General features: G+C 39.4%; 1 protein-coding gene across 1 annotated transcript; it reads left to right on the top strand.

Annotated features, from left to right (window-relative positions):
- The first annotated feature begins 12325 nt into the window (after window positions 1-12325).
- Window positions 12326-12903, top strand: LOC133076122 (peptidyl-prolyl cis-trans isomerase A-like). Its single transcript, XM_061170558.1, has one exon. It carries the CDS (start codon window positions 12326-12328, stop codon window positions 12872-12874), a length of 549 nt encoding a protein of 182 aa, XP_061026541.1. The 3' UTR covers window positions 12875-12903.
- The last annotated feature ends 2038 nt before the right edge of the window (window positions 12904-14941 follow it).

Genomic DNA, 14941 nt, shown 5'->3' with positions numbered 1-14941 from the left:
AATGAGATGTTTATATATATAAATGACAAATTTTTTTGGAAAATAAAAAGTGCCTAAAAGATTCATGTTGTGCCTTCCTTCTTCCCCTACCATAGCCAAAACAACAAATTCGTTTCTCATAAGTATATAAAAGGGTCTGTTTTATGTGGGCAGTTAATAAAAAAACAATTCCCACTTTGAACCAGTATCTACTTTTGTTTAAGACAAAAGAGAGGAATTTGTTTTTACAATATCGGAGGTATAAAGGGAGGCATACTTCATGAATGCTGATTTCTTTACACAGACACATATTGACTTTACCTTTTCAAGATCATTAGTTGAAGACACTGTGGAGCTCATTTGTATGTATCCTAGTTTTGTCAGAGGTAAACAAAACAAGAATTGGGGTTTTAACTTTTTTTTCCTTTTTAAAAGAGAAAGAGAGGGAATTTCCTGGTGGTCCAGTGGTTAGGACTCTGCCCTTCCACTGCAGGGGCCTGGGTTGGGGCCTGGGTTCGATCCCTGGTTGGGAAACTAAGATCCCGCAAACCGAGCAGCATAGCCAAAAAAAAAAAGAACACTGAGATGATTTTAACCACTAGCAACAGTACACCTTGGTTTCTAATGTCATCTCCAATAAGAAGAGCCAAGAGTTGCTCCTCGGAGAAATGGCTGATTCTGGAACTAGGGTAGGAAGCTCACAAGGATGCCTGGAGCATCTTAACAGCGTTGGAAAGTAAGCAATTAAAAAAAAATTCCAGGACTTCTCTGGTGGTCCAGCGGGTAAGACTCTGCGCTCCCAATGCAGGGGGCCTGGGTTTGATCCCTGGTCAGGGAACGAGATCCCCCGTGCCGCAACTAAGAGTCTGCATGCCACAACTAAAAGATCCCGCATGCTGCAACTAAGACCCAGCACAGCCTAAATAAATGTTAAAAAAAAATTCCCACAGTGATGCTGGAATGTCAGAGCAACAATATAAAATAGGATTGGATTATAACCCAAAGTATAAAATACCCGTGAGTCCATGCTAATATAAATGATTGAAAAAATAGGAAAGACATCTGCAGAAGAATTGCAAACAGTTTTTGTAGATCCTCCAACCTCAGAGGTAGAACATAAGTCCCCGCTCGCTTTAAGTGCAGGTTGCACAAAGTGACTTTATTCCAGAGTACAATATGGCCAGGAGGGGAGGGAGGATCCCTATACACTTAGAGAAGCCTGCCAGACACCCTCAGCAGGTGATCAAGGTCCTCGTCAACAGCATTAGTCATGTTCATAGTATATACTCTTGGTTTGATGTTATGAAAATGGAACTTTGCCTCTGTGGTCTTCCTCCTAAAAACACATAAGCCCAGTCTAATCGTGAGAAAGACATTGGACATCCCAATTGAGGGACATTATACAAAATATCCAACCAGTAAAAACTCCAGGTCATGAAAAACAAGAAAAATGTGAGAAGCTGTCACAGCCGAGAGAAGCCTAAGGAGACATGACCAAATGTAATGTAAACGAAATGGGATTCTGGAACAGAGAAAGGACGTTAGGGGAAAACTGAGGCAATCTGAATAAAGTATGGAATAGAGGAAACTGGGGGTGGGGTATACGGGAACTGTGTATTATCTTTGTAGTAGTTTGATAAATCTAAAGCTTCTAAATCTAAAGTTTAGAGCAACTTTATTCCTGTTCTGCCGCTAGCAATTATACTCCAATAAAGATGTAAAAATAAATAAATAAAGTTTAGAGCAGAAGTTAGAGTGAAAGTTTAAAGTTTAGAGTGAAGGAAAAGAATCAGTATCACTATTATATATTTTCAATAAGTGGGAAAATCCCTGATGGGAAAATAAAGTGAAATTGCAGTTACATAATTTGGCATCATAAGTTTCTTCAGCCTCTCTCATTATTGGACCCCTCATTCTTCCCTGTCATTCAAGCAACAGCTAGCTCAAGAATACCACACATTCATTCCCTAGCCAGAACCTCATTTTTTCATGGGTGAAAAACATAATTGCTTTGGCTTAAATTTATTTCTAGACATTGAGATAGAAAGTGAGGCTACCAGGTTTCTGAAGCAAAGACAACTCTATGTCTAATGACAAATCAGACATGGGTCAGTATTCAGCTGATAATTGTAAGAATTAAGTTTTCTTGTGCGTAGAATCCTTCACTCTTGCTTTGGTTCCCGGCACTTAATTGTATACAGCTCCCTAACACTTCAATACCATTTTACTCCAGATTACAGAGCACAGCTGTTTCTAGTCTCTCTCCCTTTCTTTATTCTCCTTTTCTCCCTTTTGTAGGCTGCCCTTTCTCCTCTCTTGTCAGCTTCCTGTTCACATCCTTGTCGGCCACAGCTCAGTTCAGGTCCTCAGTGGAACTTCTTTTGCATTTGGAGACATTATGACACTTCAGCATTTGAATATTTTCCAACTTCTATCATATATGTTTTTCCTCCTCAGATTGTCAGCTCTTTGGAAGAAACACCACTTCTCAGATTGCCTTTGTATTCCTGCTCTTTTTGATTGATAAAGCAGATGTCAAAAATAACTTTACGGTGCTGTGTGAATTGGCTTAAGCCCTGCAGGGGTTGAATCTGTCTGATGTTCACCAAATTTCCTCTTCATGTTGCCCTGTTGATACAGCATTGGTGCTGGATTCTTGATAAGGTGTGTGACTGAAACTGTGATTATAAGGTGAGCAAGCAGATAATACCTTGTGAACTTTCAAACATTGTGAGTGAACTTTCAAAGGGAAAATATTTTAGACGATTGCGCCTAACACACTTTCAAAGCTGCAAACAGTTTATTTACTGATCATTAGCATATCCATTAAATAAATACCTGCATTCAAACATAGTCTGACCAGTCTTTTGGTAAACAAGCTACCCCGTCTAGACAAAAATTGATGACACCAGCTTCCAGTTAGCCAGAACACAATGATGTGATTTGACGTCAAGTTAGTAATGCTCTGAGTTTTAACTATCTTCAGTTAGTTTTTATTCTCCCTTCCACTCCTTGCCCAAGTTATCTTATTTTCTGTTTTGCTTCATTTTGTTGCTTCATTCTTACGTTGCAGCTTGTGTTAAGTGCATCACTTCATGGCATCCAATTAGAGAATCCTTAGATAAGCATGACTTGGCCTGCCTACATAAAAATGTTCTTTAAAATCTAGCTAGATTCCTTTTCCTATCTGCAACTAAGCCCACCAGAGCTCTTTGGATTAACTCATGGGCCATAACATAACAAAACAGGGCTTTATTCCCCATTACTAAATCTGGTCTCTACTTTGAAGTTAACCAAATTCCATCTTTGGTTAGATTCTTTACTGCAGCCTTAAACTAATCAATAGGAGACCACCACCACCCCCTTTTTTTACTCATACCAGAGTTACCGGTGACAAAACCTGGCAATCATTTAATACTTATTTAACAACGACTATTAAGAAAAAAAAAAAAAGCATAATAAATCACATGAGAGCTATGTGTGATTAGAAGAGTTTGCTACATGAAAACTCAGAATTTCCCTTTTTCTTTGTAAACCAGCAATCTTTATTTCACCTATCACTCTCAGTGCTTCCCACCCCCATGAAAGCATTTGGGGACATAGAAATGGTAATATTCTTGAACATGAATGTAAAAGCTTAGTGCTATTTGGCCACCAAAGACATTTGAATGATGAGATATATATATGAAAGGAATTGAATGGGAAACTAAGAAGCTCATACAGACGTCTAGGGAAAAAATGGTAGATTACATGCCTCTAATTTTGCAGCCTCCTAAAGCCCCGCTAAAATGAAGAGCCTTTTTCCTTCAAGGCATAAAGCTATGAGGCGAAAAGGAAAACAGAAGTACCAACAAGCTTGTGGGAACCGGGAAAAGCTAGAGAAAAGAAACAACAAGCTGAGTAGAACTGAAAAAGCTAAATCTGAAAGTAGTCGTGGAGAAAACTAGGAACAAACCTAATTCTAATCCCCATGAAAATCCCAAAAGATCTCAGGAATTTGTAGACTCAGGGACTTCTAAAAGTAGAGCCAAAATACAATTGTTAACAGTTTGTCTAAGAAGTTGTTAATTACCTAGTCCACCCCCCTCCCCACTCCCCCCTCCCCACTCCCCCCTCCCCCACCAATCCCGCAACCGCCCCCCAAGCCGCCACCCACTCCATCATCAACACCATGAACAGGGCATAACAAGCTAGTGCCCTCCCCAGCAGAAGAATGGAGGTTTATCTGCTTATTCTCTGCAGAGGGTAAAGACAGAGGGTCTCTAAATTAGTAGACTACAGGCCCAGTTGTGGGGAGGAGTGCCAAACAGAAAATAGGAGAATTCAATAAATGTGCATGTTGGTTGTTGAACCAGTTCCTCTTCTCTTCTTTATTTGGTTCTCAGAATGCTGGAACCAAGCCTTTATCCTCCAGGCAGGAGGCTGGAAAATTCTTCAGAATGGACCAGCCCAAGAGGAAAGATCTAAATGTACTGAAAATCCCGAGTTCTCCAATAATATGGCCCAGCCAGATCACTCACAGAGAAACCCACAGGTGGTTAGCCTCACGCATATACTCAGAGCTTCCAATTGTTGGTCCCTCACTATTAAATATTAATAAACAACCAAGAATTACCAGATATCTGCGGAAACGATTTAACATGAAAGAGATAAAACAAAGAAGAGCAACCTGGAGAGGAAAAAACTATGTGAGATAGGTCAAATATAAAAACAGAACAAAACTATTATTAATAGCCTCAGAGATATAAGAAAGATACCACAATTATGAAACAAACAGGATGCTCTGAACATGCAGAGCAAAAAATTAAGATTCGAAATATGAGAGCAGAAATGAAAGAATCAAAAGTAAACAGAAAAATACAAAAAAGATAGAGTTCCAGTCTAAAAGAAGATAAGTAGAGTTCTATCATCTAACAATAAGTCCCAGAAAGAGAGACTAGAAAAACTGGGGGTAGGGAGAGACATTAAGAAAATAATTCAGGAAAATTCCTTAAAATCAAAAGACATGAATTTCAAGAGTAAAAGACTTTGATGTCCTAACACACCAGTGTGAATAGATATACATCTGTATGAACTTTCAAAGCCTGGGACCAAAAATAAGTTCCTAGAACTTCCAGAGAGAAAATAAGTCATATATAAAGGAAGCTGAAATGCTTCAGACTTTTCATCGGTGACATTGGAATCTAGAAGATAGTGGAGAAATGCCTTTTGAATTCTGAAGGAAAATGATTTTTAATCTAGAATTTTATAACCAACCATACTATCAGTCAAGTACAAGGGAAGAATAACATATTTTTTGGACATGGAAGGTCTCAAATTTTTTACTCTTTTACCTTTCAGAAAGCTGCTGAAGTCTACACTTCACCAAAATGAGGGAGTAAACAAAGAAAGAGAAAGATATGGAATACTGAAAATTATCTGTGCATGGGACCCTGTGCAGATGAGAAGTGAAGGGGATCCTCTGGATAAGGTGAGAGAACAGGTAACCAGGCCGGACTGGAACCAATTAAAAATCTCTGGGAGATTCTTCTCCAAGATATGAAATTGATGGAATATTGGATACATCTGAAAGTCTTTCAAGGAGATTTAGGCCAGAGGTTGACAAACCACAGCCTGAAGTCCAAATCTAACCTAAGGCGTAATTTTTTTCCTGCCTGTGAGCTACAGAGGTTTTCCTTCTTTTTTTTTTTTTTTTTTAATTATTATTTATTTTGGCTGTGCTGGGTCTTAGTTGCGTCATGCAGGCTTCTTAGTTGCAGCATGCGGACTCTTAGTTGCAGCATGCATGCGGGATCTAGTTCCCTGACCAGGGATCAAACCTGGGCCCCTTTCATTGGGAGCGCAGAGTCTTATGCACTGGACCACCAGGGAAGTCCCTACAAAGGGTTTTTTACATTTTTAAAGGGTTGGATCAAAAAAATGTAGCAAACTGTATGTGAACCAGAAAACCTAAAATATTTACCGTCTATCTCTTTTATAGAAAAAGTTTGCTGACCCCTGATTTAGACATCTGGTGAAGATTTGGGGGGTTTAATTAGAGATCTGTGTATAGAAAGCCAAACAAACAGAAATTTACACACACACACACACACACAATTGTTGATTTCATGTAAAAGGAAAAGTTGTGCAACTGAAGAGATGGCAAAGCAAATGTGTTATGTAGAAATAGGGAGGAGAACATTGAGGACTGGGCTGAAATAGTTGCATGTGGGTGTCTCTAGGGATGGGGTAATGGCAGAAAGAGGGAAGGTGGGATTATTGATTTTTCATTAAAAAAGCCTTGTAGAAGTATTCAACTTTTAAACAATTTAGCATTTAATTTGATAAAAATTAAGGGAAGCAGGAGGAAGGGGAGGTAAGGAGGACGGTAAACACACAAGAAAGCGTGTAATGTGTACACCATTGTTCCTTTGGAAACTGCTGGATAATTCTGAATGGTTGACTCTGTCCCTCCCCTGGCATCGAGCCCACCTTTGGTAGTTTGATGAGAGGAGGCTCAGTTTCTCACGTGAAGGTCTGCATAAAAGACAAAAGAAAACTGTAAGAAGTGTAGGTTTAGAAGGAGGTAGGTATAATAATATTTGGAGGTTCTTTATTATACAAAATGGTTGAAAGTAATTTGCATTGAGGTACTAATACTGGGGTGTATGGTTTGTAAAGTACAGAGATGTACAAGAAGATACTGTTATCTTGAAAAAAATGGCACAGGGAAAAATCATTTTTTCCATTTCTGAATGTTCCACACTGGGATTGGGACAAAGTCAATGCTCAATAAATACACGTTGACTAAATCAAAGAATCTGTAAAAATACCTCATAAAGATGGAAGAAATTTTAGGTACATTAGACCAAGAAAATTAGGGTGATTTAAATCTGAGTAAAAGTGGTCATGAATTTTCACCAAAAATTATTAAAAAGCTATTGTTCTGTGTTACAGTTGCAACTGTCTTGAAAAATTCTATTACTACATAATAAGATTCAAGGCTATGTCTGAAATATTTGGGACTTAAATGAACTTGCCTTGCTGAGTACCTTAATTTCTTTTTTTTTTTTAATTGAATTATAGTTTTTTTAATTTTGTTTTTTTGCCACTCTGCGCAGCTTGCAGGATCTTAGTTCCCTGACCAGGGATTGAACCTGGGCCCCAGCAGTGAAAGCACTGAGTCCTAACCACTGGATCGCCAGGGAATTCCCAAACTATAGTTAATTTACAATGTTTCAGGTATATAGCAAAGTGATTCAGTTATATATAGATATATATAGATAAATATAGATGTATAGATAGATATACGTATAGATCTATCTATATATATTCTTTTTCAGATTCTTTTCCATTTTAGGTCATTACAAGATATTGAATATAGTTCCCTGTGCCATACAGTAGGTCCTTGTTGTTTATCTATTTTATATACAGTGGTGTGTATCTGTTAATCCCAAATTACCAATTTATCCCCCCACCCCTTTCCCCCTTTGGTAACCATAAGTTTGTTTTATATGTCTGTGAGTTTTGTACATAAGTTCATTTGTATCATTTTTTTAGATTCCACATATAAGTGATATCATATATTTGTCTTTGTCTGGCTTACTTCACTTAGTGTGATTATCTCTAGGTCCATCCATGTTGCTGCAAAAGGCGTTATTTCATTCTTTTATATGGCTGAGTAATATTCCATTGTGTGTGTGTGTGTGTGTGTGTATGTATATATCTATATCTATATCTATAGATATAGATATACGTATATATATACCACATCGTCTTTATACATTCATCTGTCAATGGACATTTAGGCTGCTTCCATACATTAATTTCTTTTTTTTTTGAATTTTAGAATTTTATTTATTTTTTTATACAGCAGGTTCTTATTAGTTATCTGTTTTATACATATTAGTGTATATATGTCAATCCCAATCTCCCAATTCATCCCACCACCACGCCCCGCCACCTTCCCCCCTTGGTGTCCACTTGGGCAGCCAGCATCTTTGTCTCAGGTCTCCCTGGACGGAGAACTAACCAAGAGGAAAGTGATATTGCCTTCCTTTTTTGAAAAAGCAACTGTTTGTTTTCCATAACTACATCTCTATGAGTACTTTATGAGGTGCGGCCACCATGCCATGATTATAGGCAACAGAGAGTCAAAGAGAACACGATAAAACAGTGACCAGGAAAATGGAGTATTGTTGAAACAGGGAGGGGTCAATTTTTGGAAAGGGGTGGTCCAGATGAACCTGGTGTCAGGTGATCAGGCCTAATCTTATAAGTCTGGTTGTCACAGCCAAAGAGTGTGATGAAAACCAGGCAGTGTATCAGATATAACCAACGCATACTGTGTGCCAGGGTACTGTCCTGGGTCTTTTTTTACACACATTACCTACCTTACTATAATCCTATAATGGGCTTATTATTACACCAATCTTATAGATGAGGAAAATAATGCTCAGGAAGAGTAAGTGGCTTATTTTTCCTCACGGAAACATAGCCGGTAAGAGACAGAGCTGGGTGTTCTGACTTCAACTCCTTGACTCTGAAATAACAAACCCATCTCAAGAGTCACGAGACTCACGTTAAGTCTAGGGCAGCCCATCAGAATCAAGGAATTAGGGAAACTGGACTTGAGGTAACTTCAGTTCATCTAGAGGGCTTCCCAGTCTCCCTTTGGGGCAGGAGTCGCTCCAGGGTGCAGCATGCCTGGGCCTGTCAAGAGTAGTAGGTGAGTCTTGATAAGATAAAGCAAGTGGATTAATCTGCTTAGACAGAAGCGCAGATTCTGACTGTGTCTTGAGGAGGAATAGTGGAGGATCAGAGCTGCCATGTATAGGAACAGACCCCAGAGCTTGGATGGGCCTTTGGAGTGCTTTGTCCACTGACTTGAGAAAACTATCCAGGCCAAATAATACAAGCCACTGTCGAAGCAGAATGACAAGTACATTCCTTGAGATTATACCTAAAGGGAAGACAAGAAGAAAGGAAAGTGGGGATGTTCCCAGGCCTTTGATCTTGTCTACCTGACACAGGCCTCTCCTCCCCCTCCCAGAGACTTCCTGAGGCAGGAAGTGGTGACATCACCTTGGGTTTGTCAGCCCTCTCCTGCTCTGAGTCATCAGGATTGCTGGCATAGTTCTCCATGAGATCTCCAAGTAGATAATTCACTCCCCTTGTAGGGGCTTGGCATCGTGCTGAGTGGCAAATCAGTCGTGAACTGCCAGACTTCCATCCAGTGTGAGATTTCCTCCTTGGAATGTCACTCAGGGTCCTTATAAAGCAATATCTTCTGACTTTTATTAACATTATCCTATAGTAACTAACTGTAAGTGGGGGGGGTGTTGGTTATCAAAATAGCCAGTGGAATGAATTACACTGAATTTTAACCATTCCCCCGTTGTGGAACGTCAATATGGTTTCCAATTATTTGTTATTCTAAACAATGTTAAAGAAAACATCTTTCTACATAAATGTGTGCCTGTGGATGAGTTTCTGTAGGATAGATCTCTAGATGTGGAACTGAGGGGTCATTTAATTTATTTAATTAATTTATTTTTTGATTAGTTAATTTATTTATTTTTGGCTGCTTTGGGTCTTCGTTGCTGCGCGCGGGCCTTCTGTGGTTGCGGTGAGCGGGGGCTACTCTTCGTTGCGGTGCGCGGGCTTCTCACTGCAGTGGCTTCTCTTGTTGTGGAGCACAGCACTTAGGCGCGCGGGCTTCAGTAGTTGTGGCACGTGGGCTCAGTAGTTGTGGCTCGCGGGCTCTAGAGCTCAGGCTCAGTAGTTGTGGCGCACGGGCTTAGTTGCTCCACGGCATGTGGGATCTTCCCGGACCAGGGCTCGAACCGTGTCCGCTGCATTGGTAGGCGGATTCTTAACCACTGCGCCACCAGGAAAGCCCAGGGGTCATTTAATTTAAATAGAGGAAAAATAACATAAGTATTTATGTTGTTTTAATTTACCCTATTTAAAGCCTTTTTATTATGGAGATTTGCAAGCAAATATAAAATTAGTACGGTAGAATGAACGCCCACTACCCCTTTATGAACTCACAGCCACCCTTAATTTACCCTTTCCCCTGCCTTTCCTCCCCTTGATTATTTTGAAGCAAATCTCAGACATTGTATCATTTCATTTGTAACTATTTCAGTATGCAGTCACTTCAAGATGATTCTTTTAAAAAAACATAACCACAACACCATCTTTGTACCTCAAAAATGAATAATTTCTTAATATCCCAGATATGTCATTTAAGATCTGAATAGGTTCTCAAAAATTGTCCTTCAAAAAAAAAAAAAAAAAAGAATATTTACCCTTCCACCAACAGTACTGCAGAATTCTGGAGGGAAAGGCAGTGTACAAGGGAAGGAACTTGCATCAGCCAATGTTGAAATGCGAAGCGACACCAAGAAATGGCAATGTAGCAAGAGCGGAAGCTGAACCCACCAGTGGTCTCTGAGCTCTCCTCATACATTTCACCCCCTACTAAAGAACAGTCTTGAATAGCAGACGACATCAAAAGGCAGCTGTGCTTTTCTCAGAATAAAACAGCTGAGTTAAACAACCAAAACCAAACAGCTGTACTGCCTTTGGATTTAGTGTTACATTAAAATTAGATGTTTTCTTTCCCCCGACCTTTTTTTTTTTTGCAGAAAGAAACAATTGAAGAGTTTTATTGTAGACATAAATGTTATGTTCAAATCACGTGCACACAGCCCACAGTAAAATGTTAGTTATTATGGAAATTTGGCTGATAGCATTGTCACACATAAGTCTAGACCCTCTCTCTATTGTTTTCATTATTCAATACTACTTAATTATTTAGAATTTGCCTGTGTACAGTGAACACTATTTATGATCCAGAAGTGGAAGTTCACATGCAAATTTTTCAGGTATTTTATTTGTAAAAAATATGAAAATATTCCATGGAATTAAAACAACTTAAACTTGATTTTTAAACAAGGATTATTTCTTTCCTTTATAGAAAAGTTAATTATTATCTTAAAATCTAAACTAAATGGAACAATACAAGCAAAAAACAAAACACGGTCTTAATTCTTCCTTAAAATAAGCCTATAACCTTCCAAAGAATAAAGGTAATTTACATTACAAAATATGACTTGATTGTAGAAATATGGTTAAGCTGAAAGAAGAAAATAAAGATTCCTATGGTTCTACCATTTATTCTTCATATATAACCTGGTATCCATGCTAGACACCAGTCAGAGGTAACTACCGGCCATTCATAAATCCATTTTGCAAACTTAAGGGTTACACTGTACATTTTCGTCGGTAGTCTGCTTTGTTTTCTACCTATGTCATGATAATTTTTCCATGTCATTAAATATTTTTCATGACATAATTAACATAGTCCCACAAAAGTGTTTTTAACTTTTTTCTCTCCATGAGTACATTCTGGGAGTCAGACTCTCTAGAAGCAGAAAAGAGGAGACCGACTTGAAACCAACGCTTTTCAAATTATGTGTGATGAAGGACAGTTTTAAAAATTTCCAATCTTGGGAATTCCCTGGCAGTCCAGCGGTTACGACTTGGCGCTTTCACTGCTGGGACCTGGGTTCAGTTCCTAGTCAGGGAACTAAGATCCCACAAGCCGAGCTGTGTGGCCAAAAATAAATAAATAAATAAATAAAAAGTAAAATTTCCAATCTATTATGGACTGACGTTTTAAAAAATATGATAAAAATAAGAGAAATGAAACATTAATTTCAGAAACAATTTTCAAGGAAATATTTAAAATAGAAAAATAGAATAAATGTATACCAAGTACCAGCCTAAACTTTTTATTTTATTTATTTATTTATTTATTTGGTTGCAGGATCTTAGTTCCCCAACCAGAGGTCGAACCCACGACCCCGGCAGTGAAAGCACAGGCGTCCTAACCACAGGACCGCCAGGGAATTCCCACAAACCTTTTAATATTAGATGTGATAGATATCAAATTCCCCTGTGAAATGGTTGTATAAATTTCAGAGTGTTTATTCTCAGTATTTTTTATTGATATTATCACAGGCCAGTGGCAGTTACATGGGCTGTACTTTGATTACATTACTTTAGACCCTCCCAAGAACATTAAGTAAATACTTCTCTTCGTAAACAGTCAGGGGTGGAAAGGTTAAATAATAATTTTAATTTGCTATTTGAGAGTTGAGCCAACAGCCTTCAACTCTCCTTCACTTTCCACACACGGGCAGGCCCAGCAGGGTCCTCAGGATGTCTTGGTGGATGGTCACGGGAGTGTCATTCCTTGGGCTTTCCTTACCAACAGTCTTGTTCCCACATTCCTGAAAAAAGGTGTGTGCAAGAAACCTATCTTTCTATCTCTCCTCTACCGCAAGCTCCTTTAAGAATGATCCCAGCTTTGCAGACGCCGCCACCCCAGAACCTCCCTCGCTGCCCAACCATGGTCAACCCTACCGTGTTCTTTGACATCGCCTTCGACGGTGAGCCCTTGGGCCGTGTCTCCTTCGAGCTGTTTGCAGACAAAGTTCCAAAGACAGCAGAAAACTTTCGTGCTCTGAGCACTGGGGAGAAAGGCTTTGGTTATAAAGGTTCCTGCTTTCACAGAATAATTCCAGGATTTATGTGCCAGGGTGGTGACTTCACACACCATAATGGCACTGGTGGCAAGTCCATCTATGGGGAGAAATTTGGTGAGGAGAATTTCCTTCTGAAGCATACGGGTCCTGGCATCTTGTCCATGGCAAATGCTGGCCCCGACACAAACGGTTCCCAGTTTTTCATCTGCACTGCCAAGACTGAGTGGTTGGATGGCAAGCATGTGGTCTTTGGCAAGGTGAAAGAGGGCATGAATATTGTGGAAGCCGTGGAGTGCTTTGGGTCCAGGAATGGCAAGACCAGCAAGAAGATCACCATTGCTGACTGTGGACAAATCTAATAATAAATTTGACTTGTGTTTTATCTTAACCACCAGAACATTCCTTCTGTAGCTCAGGAGAGCACCCCTTCATCCCCATCTGCTTGAAATATCCTATAATCTTTGTGCTCTCATTTCACTTCTTTGGGTTCCATATTTTCCTTATTCCCCTCCAAGTTTAGCTGAATTGCAAAGTTAAGTTTATGGTTATGAAATGAAAACTAAACAACCAACAACAACAAAAAAAAGAATGATCCCAAACTGCTCTCTGAATGAGCCAACCAATAAAGTGGCCCACGTAGCTCTTGCTTTTATTATGATTGATTCTTTTAAGCAGCTTTATTGAGGTGTGATTGATATACAGTGAACTGCACATATTTAAAGCATACAATTTGATGTGTTGACATATATATACCTACTATATATATATATATATGCATACACACCTGTGAAACCATCTCCACCATCAAGATAGTGAATATATTCATCACCCTAAAGTCTTTTCATGCCCCATTAACATTCTTTCCTCTGCCACTCCTGCCCCCTCCCCTCTCCCAGGCAAACACAGATCTGCATTCTGTCAGTATTACCTACTTTGCATTTTTTAAAACATAAATTTATTTATTTATTTATATTTTGGGCTGCGTTGGGTCTTCATTCCTGCGCACAGGCTTTCTCTAGTTGCGGCGAGCGGGGGCTACTCTTCGTTGCGGTGCGCGGGCTTCTCATTGGGGTGGCTTCTCTTGTTGTGGAGCACGGGCTCTAGGCACGTGGGCTTCAGTAGTTGTGGCTTGCAGGCTCTAGAGCGCAGGCTCAGTAGTTGTGGTGCACGGGCTTAGTTGCTCCGCAGCATGTAGGATCTTCCTGGACCAGGGCTCAAACCTGTGTCGCCTGCATTGGCAAGTGGATTCTTAACCACTGTGCCACCAGGGAAGTCCCTACTTTGCATGTTTAACAATTTTATATAAATGAAACCATACTGTATGTACTCATTTTTGTCTAGCTTCTTTGAATTATTTTGAATATATATATTATATAATTATTTTGAGATTCATTCCTGTTGTGTGTATGAACATTTCATTCCTTTTATTGCCAAGTAGTATCCCATTGTGTGGATAGAGCACAGTTTGTTTATCCACTCACCCGTTGAAAGATATTTGGTTGGTTCCAGTGGTGTATGTCAGTTGTATCTCAATAAAACTGGAAGAAAAAAATTATTTTTTTCTTCTTATTGTGTTGAGGTCTTTTTAAAAATAATTAATTAATTAATTAACTAGGTTGCATCAGGGCTTAGTTGCAGCAGGCGGGCTCCTTTGTTGTGGCATGTGAACTCTTAGTTGCGGCATGCATGTGGGATCTAGTTCCCTGACCAGGGATCGAACAGGCCCCCTGCATTGGGAGCGTGGAGTCTTATCCACTGTGCCACCAGGGAAGTCCCTGCTGAGGTCTTAATATAGTCTGATGCAAGTCCTTTCTCAGATATATGCATCGCAAGTTTTTCTCTCAGTCAGCGCCTGCTCTAGTCACAAAGTCTCCCCTCTGTGTATGTGTTTTTCCTAATCTTATAAGGACACCAGTCATGTTGAATGTGGGGTCACCCTAATGACTTCAATTAACCTTGATTACATCTTTAAAGACCCTATCTCCAGGTATAGTCCCATTCTGAGGTACTGAGAGTTAGGAATTCGATATATGAATTTTGGAGGGATACAATTTATCCCATAACAGCCACCTAACTGAAAGGTGAAACTATTCAGAATTCAGAAGGACTATATTTCTAATCCATTCAACACTGGTAACTCAATGGAAGATTCTTCAAGTGAATTTCAAGTAAGGATGTCATATTATTTGTGGAACATGGATTCTCTCTAGCAGTTCAAATTACATGACATTGGCCATATCTACCTCATCAATGGATGAGCTTTCCCAGAAAAAAGACCTCTTTGTGAATCCTGAGTCATTCTCTCCTTTTGTTAGCTGCTGAGCTCTGAAAGAAGTGAAGCAACACCTTTCCAGGTGTAAAATAGAGATAATAACAGTATTTGCCTTATAAGGTTATTGTGAGGAAGCAAAGAGATAATTCACATA

Source organism: Eubalaena glacialis, chromosome 16, assembly GCF_028564815.1.
Source record: "Eubalaena glacialis isolate mEubGla1 chromosome 16, mEubGla1.1.hap2.+ XY, whole genome shotgun sequence".
In the NCBI taxonomy this organism is placed as follows: domain Eukaryota; kingdom Metazoa; phylum Chordata; class Mammalia; order Artiodactyla; family Balaenidae; genus Eubalaena; species Eubalaena glacialis.
This window is presented reverse-complemented; position numbering and strand designations above follow the sequence as displayed.

Bases quoted from the DNA above. Each gene is read 5' to 3' on its own strand.
- LOC133076122 (XM_061170558.1), top strand. From the start codon at position 12,326: ATGATCCCAGCTTTGCAGACGCCGCCACCCCAGAACCTCCCTCGCTGC.